Here is a 21,418-nt window from a genome sequence, read left to right on the forward strand (position 1 = left end):
ATGGCAAATAGGAATCTTTTAAAAAACCTAGATACAGTAAATTAGTGAGGTGTATGTCCAGGATAGTCCTTTTTTTTCTTAAAGTTTTTATTGATTTATTTGAGAGAGCACACGTGTGCAAGTACAAGTGCAAGCGGTTGGGGGTCGGGGCAGAGGGAAAGAATCTCCTTGCCAAGTGTGGAGCCCTATGGGACCATGGGGCTTGGCTCAAAGCAGGGCTAGATGCAGGGCTTGATCTAATGACCCCAAGATCATGACCTGAGACAAAATCGAGAGTCAGATGCTTAACTGACTGAGCCACCCAGGCACTCCAGGATATTCTTTTTATAGATTAAGTAGAGTAGGGCCAGATTTTGGTTTGTTCTATTAGCAATATATCACCATATTTACTTTCCTTCTTTAAAAATAGGCCTTGGGGGCACCTGGGTGGCTCAGTGGGTTAAACCTTTGCCTTCGGCTCAGGTCATGGTCCCAGGATCCTGGGATCCAGCCCCAATTCGGGCTCTCTGCTCAGCAGGGAGCCTGCTTCCTCCTCCCTCTCTCTCTATGCCTGCCTCTCTGCCTACTTGTGATCTCTGCCTGTCAAATAAATAAATAAAATTAAAAAAAAAAAAAAAGGCCTTGGGTCACCTGGGTGGCTCAGTGGGTTAAAGCCTCTGCCTTCAGCTCAGGTCATGATCCCAGGGTCCTGGGATCGAGCCCCACATCGGGCTCTCTCCTCTGCGGGGAGCCTGCTTACTCCTCTCTCTGCCTGCCTCTCTGCCTACTTGTGATCTCTGTCTGTCAAATAAATAAATTTAAAAAGAAATCTTAAAAACATAAATAAATAAAAATAAGCCTTGAAGGGGCGCCTGGGTAGCTCAGTGGGTTAAGCCTCTGCCTTTAGCTCAGGTCATGAACTCAGGGTCCTGGGATCAAGCCCTGCGTTGGGCTCTCTGCTCAGTGGGGAGCCTGCTTCTCTCTGTCTGCTTCTCTGCCTGCTTGTGATCCCTCTCTGTCTGTCAAATAAATAAATTAAAAAATAAATAAAAATAGGCCTTGAAATCAGGAAGAGAAGCAGGAGAGGAAAGTACTAGAATCTGGAGTAGAAGGGGGTTGGGTGTAAGGTGGGTATAATGCTGTGGTCTTCCAAGTAGAGAGAGAACACCTAAGAGGGTATGCCTGTTGAATCACTGGGTTTTGGAGAGAAAATATTAGAACATCTCTTTGTATTTATTTTTTAATTTTCTTCTTTACAAACTTGTGCTTTTGTGCATATCATACGGGACACATCAGTAGAGTATGTGCATAGCATTTATAATGAATACATGTGCCTATATATTGTGAGAGTGTGCTTTAAGATGTTAAGCTGACAGAAGGATATGGTTAAATGAGTTTGGAAACCATTGGTGAAGGATTTGCAAAAAAGCAAGTTAGGGGCATCAAGATAAATATTATGTACTTAATTTCTCACTTTTGGCTATTGTCTTCCCTCAAAATAAAGAGAAGAAACTTAAAACAAAAATAACAGCAACAAACAGCATTTTGGTGGCAGAATTTATTTTAACTGAATCTTTAACTTGTTACAGTTGTGGAAAAGCATTCATCCAAAGTATTTAGTTTTAAGATTAATTGTATTCTTGTTCATGATTCTTTGGGATTGCCAAATAACTCATACTGAATTTGGCCCAGTATAATTTAATTTATTTAAACTTGCAACTGAAGAAGCAATAGTAGATTACATTTCTGTTTTAAAAAGATTTGGCTAGGAATTTTTAAGTGCTATTTTTCAGGTTTTTTTTTTCCCCATTCATTTTATTTTTTCCTAATTATTTCTCACAGAATAAGACCACAGCTTGCCAAAGAGAAGATTGAAGGATGCCATATTTGTACATCTGTTACACCAGGAGAACCTCAGGTCTTCCTAGGGAAAGATAAAGCTTTTACTTTTGATTATGTGTTTGACATTGAATCTCAGCAAGAGCAGATCTACACTCAATGTATAGAAAAACTAATTGAAGGTTGTTTTGAAGGATACAATGCTACCGTTTTTGCCTATGGACAAGTAAGTGTCTTACTTATCCAAATTAGTTTCTTAGAAGCTGTAACTGTTCAGAAGTGTTATTTCACTTGCACTTTAATTTTTGTTTATTGAACTTATGTTATTAATATCAAGCATGCATTTTTCTCTGTTCTGTTCTTTTATTCAGACTGGAGCTGGCAAAACATACACAATGGGAACAGGATTTGATGTTAACATCATCGAGGAAGAACAGGGTATTATTTCTCGTGCTGTTAAACACCTTTTCAAGAGTATTGAAGAGAAAAAACACACTGCAATTAAAAATGGGCTTCCTCCTCCAGATTTTAAAGTGAATGCCCAATTCTTAGAGGTAATAGTCTAATTGTGTCATTGGTTTCCTTTGTATCTTTCCCTTAAGACCATAACGCTTAACGACTTTATACTCCCAGTTTCTAGTACAGTATTTGGCGCTTAGTGCTTAATAAATAACATTTGAGTAAATTAATTTTAGGTAATAGGTTGTAGTAATAATAGACAATAAGTAATAAATATTCTTGTTGATATAAAAAATTATAAAGACTTGACCAGTGTTCATAGAGTAAAACAATATTGTTTATTTCAGACTCCATCTTATAATTACTGTTGTAATGTAGGCAGGCTCACAAAGATCTGGGAACTCAGCAGCTAAGAAGGAGGGAAGATGTGCAGAATAATAGGACTGAGGCCGTAGCACTAATGGGGCTGCAGAAGCTGGTATTGCCGCAAGGATAGGCCTGTGTTTTATGTAATGTCCAAAGGTTGGGGCAGGTTTGGATTAATTTAGGGCAGTCTAGTCTGGTGGGAGGGACATACAGTTAAGAGGACATCTGGGACTTGAGCAGTACTGCATTTAGGTGGATGGCACCATTATAATTCTGGGTGCTTGGTCCAAAGAGTGTTCTAGTCTGGTTCTAGTCTAGATGGCCTGAGCTAATGATTTTGATCATTGATGAAATAGTTTATTCAGCATTATATAGCACAAAATAGAAAATTTAATTCAAATTAACATCCATTATCTTACTGCTCGTTTTAATGGACATCCCAATTTAGTTAAAACTGAGAATAATCTATGTACTTTTTACCAAAAGAAAGGTAATTGATGGTAGAAAAAGAAAAGGAACAGTGTTCTTCTGCCTTCCCTTTCACCATCCAATTGTAGTTAGGCATTGTGACTGTAAGCAAATCGATAGAAAAATAGGTGTACGCATCCTCTTCGAAGGTGTAATCTTAGCCACTATTGATACAGAAACACTAATATCATTGCTGACCTTGGAAAAATACTGAGTACCAATTTTTTAGATACATTAATAAAGGTTGTAGGGCAATAGGAAATATTTTTAGCTGAAGTAGTAAAAATTCTTAAAATCTTCCCTAAGCTTAGGATTTGTCTGCATTTGGTATTTCTGAGTTTACTTATATTTACAAATAATTATTTATCTCTTGCAAATGATTAATAGATCATTTTAGTTAGTCTTCAACTCATTAGTCATGATTAAGACATTTACTGTTCCTACTCTTATGAAGAAATCTGGCATTTATTTGTATTTGTAATAATAATTGTATCATTCATTTTCATGTGTTATTTTAAAGAAATATATTATTTTGAAGATGTTTTAAGGTGTGTTTGAAAGATAATATGCAATATATGTTAAAAGCCATGAGGCGATTTCTGCTAAAATTAAGCTTATAATATTTCTTTTTGATAGCTATATAATGAAGAGGTCCTTGATTTATTTGATACCACTCGTGATATCGATGCAAAAAATAAAAAATCAAATATAAGAATTCATGAAGATTCAACTGGAGGAATTTACACTGTGGGAGTCACAACACGTACTGTGAATACAGAATCAGAGGTGACATTTATGTTAAAGTTAAAGTAGAGCATATTTGGCTTTATTTAATAATCAGCTTTACTGATAGTTTGCCTAAGATCAAGAATGAAATTTGTATCCTTATATATAATATGGAGTTAAAATCTTGTCTTTTTCCCCATTTTTTATATCAGGATTATATTATCTACAATGTCAGGGTTATGATAAAGTCAATACATTTATCATAGCATGAAAAGAATCTAAGGCAATGTATGTATAGTTTTTTTTCACAGCTAGAGAAAGAGAGTTAGATCATTGAAGGTGAAGGATGAGCCCCCAATCCTTTTGTACCTTTTGCTGTCACATATGTAGGAGTATATCATGGTTCCTAAAGGGAAACTATTAAGAAAAGTTACAGAAAAGTATTTCAAGGGAAGATACAGAAGGGCCTGAGTAATTCAAGTTGTTTCTCAGTTTGTTCCCAAGTGTTCTACTGTAACAGTTTTGGAATGGAAGCTGCAAATGTCAGCAAATGACAGACAATGGAATCTCAGTGTTTTCTCCTATTAAAAAAATAATGCACTATTATACTGAGAAGTTCAGCTCAGAAAGTGCCTGTAATTAAAATAATATGAAAATCCACATCTTTTATATCCCCTAATATGGTAGGTTTTGGCCATTAGATTAGATTTCTGATTGTGTCGTATCTTGTTTAAATATTGTTCAAGTAAAATCTTTCTTTTCCTTTTCCAGATGATGCAGTGTTTGAAGCTGGGTGCTTTATCCCGGACTACTGCTAGTACCCAGATGAATGTTCAGAGCTCTCGTTCACATGCCATTTTTACCATTCATTTGTGTCAAACCAGAATGTGTCCCCAAATAGATGCTGTGAGTTTTTAGTTCTAATTTCTTTTATTATTTTAAGATTTTTTAAAAAATTTACTTGACACAGAGAGAGCATTAAGCAGAGGGAGCAGCAGGCAGAAGGAGAGGGAGAAACAGGCTCCCCACTGACCAGGGAGCCTGATGTGGGACATGACCCCAGAACCCTGGGATCATGATCATTTGACCTACTGAGCCACCTAGGAACCCTTTAGTTCTAATTTCTTAAACTTGCAGGCTTCGTTTTCCTAAAAATCCACATAAATCCCAGGAGAATCCATTTAAGTCAAATTTAGTTTGGCTAATCATTCCTTTTCCTAATGAGATGGCTTTGATTGTATTTAAACTGAGGCTGGCCAACTATGTAAGATTTTGAGATAAAAAATGGATATGTGTCTGCGGCAACCAGAAAGCTAGCTGTGGCTTTGTGGTGATGGATGTTGTCATCCGAGACCCTTTGCTTTTGATGACTGTGCATTCCAGGTTTCTCTTCATCAGTATAAGCAAAGACTCAGTTGATAACATCTGGTTTCTGACTGGCAAGCTTCTTTCTACCTTTGCCTAAGCTTCTAATTGCCGGTAATTTTTTTTTGCATTTTACATTTATTTGGCTACTTGCCTATTTTTGAGTATTATGTGTATTTAATATATACTTATATTTAATTATTTAATGTACATATAATAAGGACAAGGTGAGATCAGAGGATATTTAGTGTCACATTAATAAAATATTTTTTATTATTTCCTCAATTGTAGGAAAATGCGACTGATAATAAGGTGATTTCTGAATCATCACAGCTGAATGAATTTGAAACCTTGACTGCAAAGTTCCATTTTGTTGATCTGGCAGGATCAGAAAGACTGAAGCGTACTGGAGCTACAGGCGAGCGGGCAAAAGAAGGCATTTCCATCAACTGTGGACTTGTAAGACTAAGACCATAGCTTTGTGCTGAGAATATATCAGCACTTTCCTTGTGTCCTTTTCCCTTTTGTAATATATAATACCCCAGTGGAAATCTTTCACGTGCTGAGATGAAAAATGAAAGTTACAGTAAACTTATAAATTTAGGTGTAAAGCACATTATAGGCTTTTTTCTTTAAAACATTGCAGTTTTTTACATGTGTATAGATTTAGTTGGATTAAATTTTATGATATATGCAGAAAATAATATATATAGTAGAAATGATTTAAAAAATTCTTCCCACCTTTAAAAATACATTGTCAAAATCTTTTAATATTGAATATTTCATGGGATGACTTTTCAAAGTAGATTTTTTTGGCTAATATTTTATGACAGTCATTTTATTTTGGGTATTATAATCAGTTTTTTTTTAAAGTAATGATTGTTATAAAATGATAATTTTCCTGTATTAGGAGTTAATTTTAATACCATGCCACCTAGTGGTATTTTTTGATTGCAAAATGTCTTGTTTGCTAGTATAAGCTTGTGTTTATAGAAGAAAAAGTTTTAGGGCAAGTTTTTGTATAATAAATCTTTTCCTGTTGACTTTCATTATAAAATTAGACATTTGTTCCTGCATAAAAGTAATGACATCCCTAAATTTCTGTGATGCAGGTAGCATCAGGGTCTGTGTTTTCTGCTTTGCTTCCTTCCCTCCCTGCCTACAGCTGGGGATGCCAGTCAGATGGTCCTATTTTAATATTGTCCAGTATTTGTTCCTAGACGATTGTAACTCTTGGTCTGGAGATTGACAACGAAGCCTGGGTAGAGAGAGCCAGACTTCCCAATTGCAACTTCCATCTTGATGTTTTTTGTTTTGTTTTGTTTTAAGATTTTATTTATTTATTTGAGAGAGAGGCAGTGAGAGAGAGCATGAGCGAAGAGAAGGTCAGAGGGAGAAGCAGACTCCCCGTGGAGCTGGGAGCCTGATGCGGGATTCGATCCCGGAACTCCGGGATCATGACCTGAGCCGAAAGCAGTCGTCCAACCAACTGAGCCACCCAGGCGTCCCTCCATCTTGATGTTTACACTGTGGTTCAGTGTTGTGTTAAAGGGAGTGACCTGGATCCTAGACTTTGTGTATTGATCTGAATGTCTTAGGAGATAAAATCACGGTGGAATTTCCATTTGTGCTGTCAGGAAAAAACAAAAGCCATCGGTCTCTTTCCTTGTTTAGGCCACTGAAACATGTCGGGACACATCTGGTAAAGTTTCAGCTTCTTTGGAGAAGGGGAACTAAGACACAGTGTGATGCTGATATCGGTCTCTGCAGGATCCATTGGTCCTGACAAAGACATGGTTATAGCTGTTTGCATTACGGAAGGCGAGTGTGACCAAAGTCAGCTCTAGCTGTCCCTTCACTCTGGTAGGGAAAACAATAGGAGTCTCAGGAGGAGTGACTCGAGAGTTCTGTAATTTGACCTACTTTTTAAATATTGGATGAATAGCACATAGATTCATTATATTTGTAAAGATAACTATACTTGTGTTAAGAACACCTTGTTCAGAGAAATCACACTGATATTTTTATTATGGTTAAAGAAGAGTTTGTTTTTCCATAAGGAAGCTATATGGCACTAAAAAAGTTTCATGAATCTGTTAAACTACCTAAACGTTTTATTTCTTCATTGAGGTGAGAAGAATTTGACACATGAATTGACAGTTTTCTGAGGATACAGCCTGATGCTCTGATAATTCTAGGGATGGTTAGGTGGTGTCAGTTGTATCACATTTCTATTTTTAAAGAAAATCTCTGAATCGAAGTTTAAGTACTTGTCAGTTACAGGTATATTATAGTACTACATTTGAGTGATGTTAGTTTTTAGTGGTTACCATAGAAAACTTCGAAGTGTACTTCATGCTTCAAAATACAAATGTGAAACAAAACCAAACATGTTCTCAATTCTGTCATGTCTCCATGTTATTCTTTGTAAGATCTTTTATTTCAAAGTGTTATAATTACTACAATTTTATTACTTTCTTCTCTCTCTCTCTCTCTTTTAGTTGGCACTTGGCAATGTAATAAGTGCATTGGGAGATAAGAGCAAGAGGGCCACCCATGTCCCCTATAGAGATTCTAAGCTGACAAGACTGCTACAGGATTCCCTTGGGGGTAATAGGTATGCATAAGTGATTATCCTCCATATTCCTGAATTTCACTTAATTAATTTTAAAGTAAATTTGTAAAGTGATTTATAAGAACTGTTTTTATTATAAAGCCAATTAACTGAATGAGGAATAATGATTTTTAAGTACCTAAAAAGTGTGAGTCCTTTTGTATGTGATTATGTCACGAAATCCTTAATAACATCCCCTACGTAGGTGTTATGTTGTTATTTTACAGATAAGGAAATTGAAATCCAGCTCTCTGGATAATAAATAAATTAATTATATTATAATTAATTTATAATATAATAATATTATAATATATTATATATAATATAATAAATAAATTACTTAACCTCTTTAAGTAATTTATTCAAAGTCACTTAGCTTGTAAGTGAATTTCATAGTAGAATTTTTCTACTATATCATAATTTCTGCTTTGAGTGCTTAGCACATGGCAGATGCCTAATAAAATTCTGTTGAAAAATAAATGCTGTCTTCTAAGTAATTACAAAGTAACTAAATATTGATACTTTTTTACAAAGTCTCCTAATTTTTTTTTTTTTAAGATTTTTATTTATTTATTTGAGACAGAGAGAGAGTGAGCGTGTGTGCATGCATGGGTAGGGGCAGGAAGGGGCAGAGGGAGAGGGAGAAGCAGGCTCCCTGCTGAGTAAGGAGCCCGATGAGGGGCTCTATCCCAGGACCCTGGCATCATGACCTCAGCTAAAGGCAGATGCTTAACCAACTGAGACACCCAGGTACCCCAAAGTCTTCTAAAATTTAACATTTTTTCATGTGGAAATACTTTTTTTTTTTAATGTCAATTGTATGAAATACAGGATGTTTGCTGTTTATTAACTTTGCCAATATCACTAATATTCCTCTTTTTCCATACTTTGCATCATTCTGATATATTTCATCAGCTAAACTCATTCTTTTGGTAATAAATTCCTTTTGGTAAACATCAGTATGTTGGTTTTACAAGTGGAAATATTTGTGGCATTTAAATTCAATCAATGTAATGCAACAAGTTACAGACAATTACAGTGAATCTAATTTACACTGTTTTCAAAGGTCTGACGCATTTATTGGAAAGTTTATTAGATGCTATAAAATGATCTGATAATTACACTTACAGATTTCCTTTTTGAGCAACTATAATTCGAAGAATTTTGATAATTTTGATAATAATATTAATCTGGGTCTTAGTATAATGAGACCGATTTTTTTTAAGCCAAATATAAATTTTTCAAGTTCGCTGAATTGTAGTCCTTTCCTATATTTATTTCTTAACTATAAAATAAAGCAGAGATGATAAATGTCCTCCCCTTACAAGTTTTAATACTTTTGAGTACTTTAATGCTTCTGAAAGTTTTCTTGCCTTATAAGCAGTCTAAGATATTTGCACTGTTGGTCTTGAATTCCTCCGGAGTTTCAGATTGGCTACAGCTAAATACAGAGAGGCTATAGTCTCAGGTGTTCCTCACCTATTTCCTTACTGAGCAGTAGCTCTTCAGCAGAAAAAGCCTTTTCTAATCTCATCCTAAAATGAGATTAGAGCCTGAGCAGAGAACCTGATGTGGGGCTTGATCCCAGGACCCTGAGATAATGACCTGAATTGAAGTACTGACTGAGCCACCCAGGTACCTCTTCATGAATTAATTTTAATTTTCTGACCTCTAGTAAGTAAATATTATGTATATGTGACGCAAATCACAATTACTAATAATCTACTAGATTCCAATATTGTGTTACACAAAGTGTATAGATGCATAAAACTTGATGATCCTTATTCTCTAGGAGTTTAGGGTCTAAGAGTTGGGGTCTATAAAATTTTAATATAATAATAATAATAAAAATAAAGAATCAACAAAAAAGAGATACACAAAGGATTTGAGGAAAAGAAAGAAAATAGGCAAATTGATGGTTGAATTCTTGGACTAGATGATACCTGTGTTGCATTTTGACTAATACTGTGTGGAAATACAGATGAATAAGCATTATTAAGAGATGAAGATGGATGGAATGGGACTCCTTTTAAAAGGGTTACTATGAGTGCTGTGTTGAGATTACTGGGGGAAGGTGGCAGTGGAAGCAGACAAGGAGGCTACAGATCAGAATTGATAGGCATGAATTTTCTACCAGGGTGGATAAATTAGCTCCTTAATTGTAGTTCCTATATATTTTCCAGTTAGTGTTTAAGTGCTACTTAAAATCGTCATGTCTGTTTCATTGACAGACAGAATAGCTGGGCATACTAAGCATTTCACTATCCTGTTCTTTGGTTGGCAGAACAATTCATCATGACAATAAAGTATTGTTTTCCATTTTTTTTTCTTGTGTAATCTGGCCAAAAACTTAGGAACTTTGACCACTCACTCACAAATGAGGTTATATGTTGTAAAATGTGTATTTACTAAATATTCTTCTTGTTCAGATGATAGTTTTTGTTTAAATTTCTTTGCTGACATAAAAAGTCAGGATACAAGTGGGGCACCTTGGTGGTTCATTTGGTTAAGCGTCAGCCTTCTGCTCATGTCATGATCCCAGGATCCTGGGATTGAGCCTGTCAGGCTCCTTGCTTGGCAGAGAGTCTGCTTCTCCCTTTTCCACTGCCTGCCACTCCCCCTGCTTGTACTCTCTCTCTATGTGTCAAACAAATAAAATCTTTAAAACAAAAAAAATCAGGATACAAGTAATTAAATAAAAAGAAAAAAAAACCTAAAATCCTGAAATATTAAGGAGATATGAAAAATGATTTTTGAATACAATTTGTCATTATTATGGATAGATTAAATTTTAGAATTGTTTGCATTGCTTCAGAAATATTTTGTAGAGGTGAGAAGAGAGCACCTGTGCTTTCTCAAAATATTGTGGGTAAAAGAAGGATAACATAATTTCATTTTCCCCAATTTCACCTACGTAGAAATCTTTTTCCTTCAGAGAGTCTCAAAGCATGGAGACTTTTAAATTTGCTTTTATTTTTAAGTTAGTGGTATCGGTCTTTTAGTAATTTGAAGATAAGGTACTATTTAAAAGGCAGGATATTAAAAATGCTTATTTCAGTGTTTTACTTGCTTTTTCCTGTGAACCTAATTATGCTTTTTAACTTTCAGCCAAACAATCATGATAGCATGTGTTAGCCCTTCAGACAGAGATTTTATGGAAACCTTAAATACCCTGAAATATGCCAATCGAGCTAGAAATATCAAGAACAAGGTGATGGTCAATCAGGACAGAGCTAGTCAGCAAATCAATGCACTTCGTAGTGAGATCACACGGCTTCAGATGGAGCTCATGGAATACAAAACAGTGAGTGAATCGGTTTGACTTTGCATTTTGTGGTGCATCTTGTGAAGACAGTGATGTCTTGTTGTAATAGGTTAGACATATGTGTCTCCAGAGTCTCTCATCTGTCAAAATAGTAGCTTCCTTCCTTTTGGAGATAGAATTCTCTAGTTTTCCTTGTGGGTAACCTTTAATATTGTTCAGTCTATCCACCTGACCAACCTCTTGTTTCAAAAGCCTTCCTTAGTCCCTTTCTTTAGTGACAAATGCACAGAGGGATGTAGTAGAGGGAAGAAGATCTCTTTTGCCTTGAGGCTACTAAAACAAAAGTGCTCTTTGTTGTAGATGTGTTGTATCCTTAAACAAAACTCGTGTATATTTAAGGCCCTTTAACAAATACAGAAATATTTTCCTTTCCTAGGGTAAAAGAATAATTGACGAGGAGGGTGTGGAAAGCATCAATGACATGTTTCATGAGAATGCTATGCTACAGACTGAAAATAATAACCTGCGTGTAAGAATTAAAGCTATGCAAGAGACAGTTGATGCATTGAGGACCAGAATCACACAGCTTGTTAGTGATCAGGCCAACCAGGTTCTTGCCAGAGCAGGTATGTCTGTGAGGTGGGATGAGTGAGGGATTAACTCCTGGAGGGCAGGAAACATTCTTTGTGGTCATTAATTACCTGGAATATTTCAAGTAGAAATATCAGTCTGTGTATATACAGTCCGTGATTTTAAGTTAAATACTTAATTTATAAATAATATGTTCTTAAAGAAATAAAATGTGCCCTTTGCTTCGGTAATATTATTTTATTGTCTGCTTATATAACTAAGGGTAGGAAATTTGCTGTATGACTTGTGTTTTAAAACATTATTGTTTTATTTCCATAATTTTTTTTCTCTGATTCTGTCTTGTTGAAGTTTTAATTTAAAGAAAATTCTTAATTTCATATTTTGTCTTGCAGGTGAAGGGAATGAGGAGATCAGCAATATGATTCACAGTTATATCAAAGAAATCGAAGATCTCAGGTGCAATTCATGTTCTTTAATACGTAATGCACGTGTTTTGGGTTTTGTATATAGCGATACTGCTGTTTGTTGAGTTTATTGTTAGTAACTATTCTTGGTGATATTTTAGTCCTTTGGTGAGGTTTACTCTAGGGGAATAGGTACTTGCCTTTCTCATAATGTCACATTCCAAACTACTTTTCTCCCTTCTCTTCCTATTTTATCTTCCTATATTATCCTCCTGCCCTAGTTACTATACCGCTCATTGGGAGCTTACCAAACCTGAAGTACAGGACCAGCGTAACTGATATCTATGAGGTTACTTTTGTGCCTTCCCTCCCTGTGCCTCTATCTCCATCATCTGAGAATGGTCAACATCAATAAGTCATTTCTAATTTTTTTTTTAAAGATTTAGTTAATACTTTGGAGGAGAAGGGCAAAGGGAAAGGGAGAGAGAGAATCTCAAGCAGACCTTTCTACTGAGTGGGTAGCCCCATGAGGAGTTTGATCTCATGACCTTGAGATCATCACCTGAGCCAAAATCAAGAGTTGGACACAACCAACTGGGCAATCCGGACACCGCAAATCCTTTCTTATTTTTAAAATGTCGCCAAAAAAACAACAAAAAAAAAACAAAAAAAAAAAAAAAAAAAAAAAAAATAAAATGTCGCATTACTCCTGTTAATTTCTACTTCTCTAGCTGTTCTTTATGTGTGACTCACTGCATCCCTAACAGTTTTCCTTCCACATTCACATACAACATACTACAAATGCTCACCGTATGCCAAACACTGTGCTGTGGACTCAGCAGGTATGACATAAGGAGTTCTCAGTCCAGGTTGGGTGACTTACATGTATTCACAGGTAGGAAATGGAATGACAAAATTTATATAAAAGAACACCCACACCTGGTATAGGAATGTGGAGGAGACCACTGAGCCCAGACTGGGGTAACACAAATTAGAAAGCAGGTCAGGGACAGAATTCATTTCTGTATTTTCAGGTTCTGTGGTCTGCCCTGATGGCTGAGCTACTTTCTCTTGAAGTAAAGCTATAGTCAGTTCCATGGGGAGCATCCTGAGTAGCTCAGATCTCATTTTTGCTACCCATTTGCAGAAAATAACCAAGTGGGAGATCGTCTTTCATAGCCACCCCAACACTTCTCCATCTTGTATTTGTGCTTTTCCTTTCTCCTTTGAGCTGTTTTAGAGATCCCTGGAGATGACTATTGTTTCCATTATTTCTGCTTCCACAAGGCACACTGGTTCCCTTAAATGTTTCAAGAAGTGAAAACAAATAAGACATTTGGATAGAGTTACTCAAATACCTGTTACCTTTTTTTGTGTATATGTAAGCTTTGCCTTTTTGGTGGAGACTTCTGGGACATGGGGTCCTGGTTCTGGTCAGCAGCCAATCTGGACTTAACAGTTTCTATCCTGTGTTGGCAGTGGGCTGCCAAACACTGATTATCTGACCTTACTGCATAGATCCTAATTATCATTCCTTAAGACATAACTGGTATATCTATTTTTGAATTCTTAAAGATTGTCTTCCTCCTCCTGGACTGCTTCTCTTTATCTCTTTTATTTCTTTGGCACTAGACAATTTTTTTTTAAGATTTTATTTATTTATTTGACAGACAGAGATCACGAGCAGGCAGAGAGGCAGGCAGAGAGAGAGGGGGGAAGCAGGCTCCCCGCTGAGCACAGAGCCCAATGTGGGGCTCGATTCCAGGACCCTGAGATCATGACCTGAGCCGAAGGCAGAGGCTTAACCCACTGAGCCACCCAGGCACCCTGGCACTAGTCAATTTTTAAGGCTCATTCTAAATTCTGGTTCTTATGCTTTATTTCTTCTCTTCTAAGACCATATCTAAGCCAGCCTGATCTCACTATAAGACAAATGGCTTGGCTAGTGTCATTATTTTCTATAAAACAGAATCATTTTTACTCCTTATGATGGCTAAACAGAACATCTAATATCTTTCTTTTTCAAGTTCTTGATCTAATACCATTCTTTAATCCATTTAGAAAATAGAGGTGACTCTTGGGCCCTGAGTTCAATCAGTGATCAAATCTTCCTTGGTGTAAATTAACGGTGTGTTCTACTTGTCGAAACTTCTTTGATGGTTCTTTCGTTAGGTGTGCCGACTTCTGAGGGTAGTGTTCTAGAATCTCAAGACTGTAATTTACAATATAAAAATAATGTATATATGGAGTGAGTGTAAATGAGCTTTGAATTTAAATTGGATTACCTCGATGAAATTAAATTTTCTACTTATTAATAAGTGTGTGACCTTGGGCAAGATTCTTAACATCTCTGAGCTTTAGTTTGTTCATGTCTAAGAATGAGGTAATACCTGATAGTCTCAAGGAGTTATTATGGGGCTCAATGAAAGAATAAGATGTCACAGGCTAATGTGGTATTTATTAGGTCCACGTTCTCATATAGTTTTTTTCTCTACTAAATCCTACTCCAATCCATACATCTATCAAAACTCCATCTTTGGAAGGCATTTATTTGTAGCTCTTTTAACATAATGCACATTTATATTGATTTATTGCCACTTGGGAATGTTTAAACTTGAGTTTTATTCTAATTGTAAAATAGTACTAGTTTCCTTTTAATAAATCTGCATAACCCATTAGTTGTTGTAAAATAATAATGGACACTAATTAGTTAATTAATTCTTGTTTTTTTAGGTGCAGCTTAAAATTTTTATAGAAATTTTTGAAAAGATAGGAAAGTATAAAAAAATTAAAGTCATCCATATTGCTGCTATTGCTAGAACCAATGTTAATATTTTAATATACCTCTTCAATGTTTTTTCAGTGCATACTTTAGCAATTGATATGGATATATATATTACTTTACTATCTTTTCTCTGAAATGTGACAAGATATTATGAGCATTTTTAAATGTTATTATGTATTTTTCTAACATAATTTTTGCATGATTCCATGTGGTACTATCTCGTAGTTGTAACTGTTTCATTTAACTAATCACTCACTGCTTGATAATTATATCATTTCCAACTTTTTGCAAGGAATAGTTATTATTCATTACATTATCAGTCTGGTGAATTTTAAATTTGTTATATCATTGATCCTCCTAACAATCATAGGGAGATGTATATTTTCATCTCATTCTACTGAGGAAAGAGTAGAGGCTTGTAAAGACTGATAACCCAAGATCAAGTGAGTGACAGAGCTACGATGCAAGCCTTCAGTCTGCTCCTTCCCAGGGAAGTCTGTATTCTTCCCCTAATGACTCACTGGTTGGTCTCCTGTTAAATGAAATGCAGGCAGCAGGGTGGGTTGGTGAGTGGGAAGAGAAAGAGAGCATTGTTATCAAAAAAGCCCAAAAAGCAATTTCTGCTAATGTATCTTCAGCTTTCTGGAGCTGATCCCTAAAGGTTTCAGCTTTTATCAGCACTAGCATTGAAGAATATTGAATATACCCCTTATGAAATTCAAACTTAAATCAGGTAATAAAAAAAGAACTTATCTGGTTATTATATAAATGAACCAAAACAAAACAGGCCATTATTGATAGCTAATTTATTATAGTTTTGTTTATTCTTGTCATTCATTATTATGTACCCAGGCTATATTGAAAATATAGAAAAATGTGAATTTTGACTTTGAGGGTTTTTAAAAAAGATTTTATTTATGACAGAGAGAGAGATCACAAGTAGGCAGAGAAGCAGGCGGGGTGAGGGGGGCGGGAAGCAGATTCCCCACTGAGCAGAGAGTCTGATGTGGGGGGGTTCCTGATCCCAGGACCCTGAGATCATGATGTGAGCTGAAGGCAGAGGCTTAAACCACTAGACACCCAGGCGCCCCTGACTTTGAGTTTTTATAGTTAACCTGTGTTTTTATACTTAGGTTATGCTCTTGTTGAACAAAATGATAGCATTATATTCAGAAGTTTCTTTAAAATAATTTTGAAATCATTTAACCTGGAAGTTTGTACACAGCTACTTAAACATTTCAAATTATTCTAATTGTTATTCTGCTTACATATGATACCAGACATATAATAAAATAATTTCATTAAAGAGTGTATAAGACCCTGACTTGAAACATCTATTCACTGACTTATGTACACTGTTTCTAGCTGATTCCAACAGTGTCATAAATAATTTTGGTAGTGAAAACAAAACAAAACAAACAGAGCTGACTGCATCTTCTCGAGCTTATAAGTTGCAAATTAATCTAGCATCTTTCTCTGAAATACTTGGACATATGGCAGGAGTTCTGTGCAAAATAGTTTTGAGACAGATCTAGTAAGGTAGTACTTTCTCCTTGGCCCTGTCTCAATCACCCTTCTGCCAAATTGACCTTGGAAATCTATTATATTGAAGTAGGTAATTGTGTTCTTGATGATTTTAAATCAAGTAGAAATAAAAGGACTAGCCTAGGGGACTCTGAATCTCTTTTTGTTTCAAGAGTCCCCTCTTTCAGAATCTCGTCATTCTATGTTTTTTGCACATTACTGACAGTACATACATTTTCCTCCTGTCATTATTAGGACTGCTTGAGCAAACAAAAGAATGTTTTCAATTATTAAACTCAGGTTTCCTTGGAGATACCATCTTTTCCCACGCCATGCTTGGGAGCCAGATGTCTTTTAGCCAGTTAGGGGCAAGTTTAACTAACTATTCCTTACAAAGATTTAGAAATGCTATTATAGCATGATGAATGAAGCACTGAAAGAAAGGGGACCATGCTGCTTGTAGATTTTAAGTTTAAATGATGGGTTTACAAAGCAACATCAGTAATGCCTACTGGCCAGAATGCAACTAATCTAATTACCCATTGGCACTTCTGAGCACTAAAAATGTGATTTCAAATTTATAATTATTTAATCAGAGAATTTAAAAAGTCCTAAACATTAATGTTTGTGAGCCTGTTTATTTAAAAAAAAAAACAAACAACAATCCTACCTTGTAGCAACATTGAGATACATTTTGAATAACCTTGTAGCATATGAAACAATATATTTAAAATGTTCCCTATTTATTGCTAGAGTAGTCAGACTGTAGAGACAAAGTATCATGGTGGTTGCTAGGAGCTGGGAGCAGAGGGAAATGAGTTCATATTTAATGGGTACAGAATTTTAGTTGGAGAAAATGAAAAATTTCTGGAGGTGGACGGTGGCTGTGGTCGCACAATAGTCTGGATCCACTTTGTGATGCCGAGTTAATATGCTTAAAAATGGTTAGGGTGGTAAATTGTATGCTATAAATTATTTGCTATAGGGACGCCTGGGTGGCTCAGTTGGTTAAGCAGCTGCCTTTGGCTCAGGTCATGATCCCAGCGTCCTGGGATCGAGTCCCACATCGGGTTCCTTGCTCGTCAGGGAGCCTGCTTCTCCCTCTGCCTCTGCCTGCCATTCTGTCTGCCTGTGCTCGCTCTCTCTCCCTCTCTCTCTCTCTGACAGATAAATAAATAAAATCTTTAAAAAAATTATTTGCTATAATAAAAAATGTTTCCTGTTTAAACATATGTTTATTCCCTAGGGCAAAATTATTAGAAAGTGAAGCAGTGAATGAGAACCTTCGAAAAAACCTGACAAGAGCCACAGCAAGATCACCGTATTTCAGTGGATCATCAGCTTTCTCTCCTACTATACTGTCCTCAGACAAAGAGACCATTGAAATTATAGATCTAGCTAAGAAAGATTTAGAGAAGCTGAAAAGGAAAGAAAAGAAGAAGAAAAAAAGGTAGTGTTATGAAGTCACTGCTATATGAATCCTTGTTTTTCTTTCTTTGCAGGCTATCTTAATTTGCAATTATAGTGAGTATACATAGTTTCACAGTATATTAATAAGGAAAATGTCATTTAAATTAGCTGAAAATTATAATGATATATGTTTACTGGTTTATCTCTACTAGTATATAAGAAAAATAAGTTAATTATAATAATATGGTAGTAGATTTTATTTAGACTATGACAAGGTAAAATTAGTATTTGAAATTATTTTATTATTTTTCAAATAGCTGCTTTTGCATTCCACTCATCTTTTCTGCAAAGCTTGCTCTACCATTACAACTCACTGTTTTCATTTCTTTCCCATTTTCTAATGCAATTAAGTAGTCTCATGAATATAATCAGATTCCTGTCTAGATTAGTTTAACTAAAGGCTAAACTAATCCATCAGACTGTCACTTAATGTCATTTGGTCTCTTCAGTATTTTCTGCAGGGCTTCCAATTTGATTATGTCAGAGTTATTTATGTTATTTTAGGCTTTTTGAAGCAACAAGGAGTTATTCAGCTTTTCACCACTGTTCTAGGCTTTCTTTTTCTTGCATCCTGATAATATCTTCTTCTAAAATCAACTGGGTGCCAAGAAGAAGAAAATAAAAATTTGACCACTTGTAATGTGTGAGTGGTTAAATATTCACAAATTCTTTACATGTCTACCTACTGATTCTGTGGTGCAGTCACAATAGTTACGAAATATATTTTGAACATGCCAGTCAAATTAATTTTAAGCGTTTTGGCTAGATATTCAAAAGGGGGCACAGCTATCAAATGGTTTGTTGCAAGAAGCTTGCTTTGTAGAATTATTATTGACATTTAGTCTACCTGCTGCTTTGCTCAGTTTATTTAGAAGTTTATGTAGCCAATCAGGCATTTCTTCCTTGAACAGTCCAGTTGACTTAAGTAACTGGAGGTTTAAATTTTTCAAGTTAATTCTGCTTTGTGTTCTTGAGTTAAGAAGGAATGATTAGAATAATTAAAACAAGGAGTTACACATTTATGGTTAGGAGGCATTGCAACTGAAATTGCATTCTTAAGATACTAGTGTCTTAATAGGTGTTTTTCATGGATGGCTGATTATGGCAGCAGTAAGATATGTAATGATTAGCTTTTATGCAGAGTAGTTAACACTGAAACAGTGATCATAGAATTATATGTGATCCAACATACTGCTTGAATGAAAATGAGACTTTTGTACATGACTTAACTATTCTCTTATAATATTAATTTTGTAGTTGGTCAAAATACCAAACAGTGTGACTTGTTTTTAAAGGTCTTGGTTTTGTTCATGAATAGTAAGTATAAGGAAGGGTATATTTCTCAAGGTCATGAACTGATTCTGCTGTTTCATTTTGAGGTAAATTTAGAGATGTTATCATAATCACCTGTTTGGTCTGAATAATGAAAAAAAGGGAAACCTAGACTGTTTTGACATTTTTTTAAAATATTTTATTTATTTATTTGACAGACAGAGATCACAAGTAGGCAGAGAAGCAGGCAGAGAGAAAGAGAGAGAGAGAGAGAGAGAGAGGAGGAAGCAGGCTCCCTGCTAAGCAGAGAGCTGGATGCGGGGATGTGGGGATGCGGGGATCAATCCCAGGACCCTGGGATCATGACCCGAGCCAAAGGCAGAGGCTTTAACCCACTGAGCCACCCAGGCGCCCCTGTTTTGACATTTTTATAGTGAGCTTAGGTATCCTAAAATAATACTTCTGATGGAGGTTATTTTTGTGACAATGCAGGGAGAGAAGCATTTTGATTGGTAAATGGTACTAAAAGAAAAATATATTATTATTAACATTTGTCCCTGGTGCTTTTTTAAAGTAAAAAAAATAAATAGCTGTCATTTCAAAGTGAAAAATTGACTATTTCAGTGATTATGTTGGATGTAATAATTGTTATGATAAAAAATAATAGCAGATGTTAATGCTAGGAAGACCTTACTAAACAACTGTATTTAAACATAAGAACCCAAGTGAAAAAAGTTATTTTTTAACAAAAAATGATATGAAATAAAAAAATAAAATTGGTGAAGAAAAAACCAAACTAGATAAGGTAAATTTAGAGATATTACCTTAGCCATCTTGAAAAAAGTCAATGATAGTCTAAAATGAGAAAAATTAATGCTTCCTAAAAATTAATAATCATATATGATACTTTAAAACATACATTTTTAGCATTTTCACCTACATGCTATATCATGTCTTTGTAGAATTGAAACCTATATAATATAGTGTGAACCTGGAAAAAAAATTTGTTTGTGTGCCATAAACTGCACGAAAGCCTTTAGAACCAGTTTATGAGTCTATATTACTCCATATGTAAATTTGTAGAATTTAATACAATTTTTCTTACCACATTCTAGTCAAACCTTGTTATGGATTTAAACATGAGAACCAATACTGTTTCACTCAGCTTGATTAAAGCATTTCTTTAATCATTGTTAACTTTTTGCTATAGATCCTAATAACTTTCAGACTGGATGTAATGTAAATTCCTATTTTAAAAATGTAAGTAAGCTGTCATTTTAGCCAAAGGGTTTGCTACAGGTTGAAGCAAACAAATAACAAACAAAGAGTTCCACAAGTATTTTGAGTGACTGCAGTTTGTCTGGTCTTCCCCTGGAACTCTTTGGAGGCAAGAGCTCCTGTTTAGGTACATTGATTCTGGTTGAGTTGTTTTATAGCCCTCGTTTTTATTTATTTTATTCATCAGAGAGAGCATTGCAAAATTTGGGTTCTGCCTCAACCTTACATACATAGTAAGTTCATTTAAAAAATTCTTTGGAAAAAAAATAAGAAAAAAATTATTTGAAAATTTGGGACTAATTTTCTCTGGAAAATATTACAAATATATATTGTCCAGGTTTCCCAGCTGATTCACATGAAATGATTTTTTTTCCCCATTTTGTAGTGTGGTAAGAGCAATTCAAAAGGGAAGAGGAAAAGGAAAAAAGGAAAAAGAAATTTTCTTTCCTTTCATGGGTGTAACCAGCCTTCAGGGAGAAGTGTGAATTTCTGCCTTAGGCATCCTTTTCATTCCATCTTCTGACCCCCTATGTCCTTAGGCCTGTTATGGTCCATTCCTCCCCTGGGAGGTCCGTTCTCATGTAATTCACCCTATTCCAAAGTATTCCTGATTTCAAAATCATCGACTTCCTTTTTTTTCCCTCTCTTTAAATTCAAATTTGGGACCAAAACCATCTATGGCTAAAGGAATCCATGCTATATATATTCACATTATAACTTATAACCAATAACCCTTCTTTCTAAGGATGTTTGTAATTTTGAAAGAGGAAGCATTAATTCAAATACTGAGCAACAGCACCCTCATGAAGGAAAATAAAATCAAGTTATGGAGGAAAGATACTTACCTACTTTTAGCTGAGAGTTTCCAAGATCTATCTGGGGTTTCACTTTTGGGTTCAGATTTCCTAAGCTGTCCTCATTCTCATAGTTGCTTTCGTTCCTCTCCACTAAAGCCACAAATTAGAAGCTCCATTTCTTTTAATTTACTTTGTTTTGTGTTTGTTAGTTTTTGG

General features: G+C 35.3%; 1 protein-coding gene across 1 annotated transcript in view; it reads left to right on the plus strand.

Moving 5' to 3' along the window:
* Nucleotides 1–21,418, plus strand: part of LOC111161322 (kinesin family member 21A) — a 153,647-nt gene that overhangs the window by 78,615 nt on the left and 53,614 nt on the right. The window contains exons 2-11 of the mRNA XM_022524913.1: nucleotides 1,822–2,044; nucleotides 2,190–2,372; nucleotides 3,748–3,897; nucleotides 4,609–4,743; nucleotides 5,494–5,661; nucleotides 7,704–7,819; nucleotides 10,925–11,120; nucleotides 11,518–11,707; nucleotides 12,065–12,128; nucleotides 17,632–17,835. Coding sequence (XP_022380621.1) covers nucleotides 1,822–2,044; nucleotides 2,190–2,372; nucleotides 3,748–3,897; nucleotides 4,609–4,743; nucleotides 5,494–5,661; nucleotides 7,704–7,819; nucleotides 10,925–11,120; nucleotides 11,518–11,707; nucleotides 12,065–12,128; nucleotides 17,632–17,835 — 1,629 coding nt within the window. The remainder of the gene's footprint in view (nucleotides 1–1,821; nucleotides 2,045–2,189; nucleotides 2,373–3,747; nucleotides 3,898–4,608; nucleotides 4,744–5,493; nucleotides 5,662–7,703; nucleotides 7,820–10,924; nucleotides 11,121–11,517; nucleotides 11,708–12,064; nucleotides 12,129–17,631; nucleotides 17,836–21,418) is intronic.

Source organism: Enhydra lutris, unplaced genomic scaffold (genome assembly GCF_002288905.1).
Source record: "Enhydra lutris kenyoni isolate GAN:26980312 unplaced genomic scaffold, ASM228890v2 scaffoldscaffold84, whole genome shotgun sequence".
Lineage (NCBI taxonomy): Eukaryota > Metazoa > Chordata > Mammalia > Carnivora > Mustelidae > Enhydra > Enhydra lutris.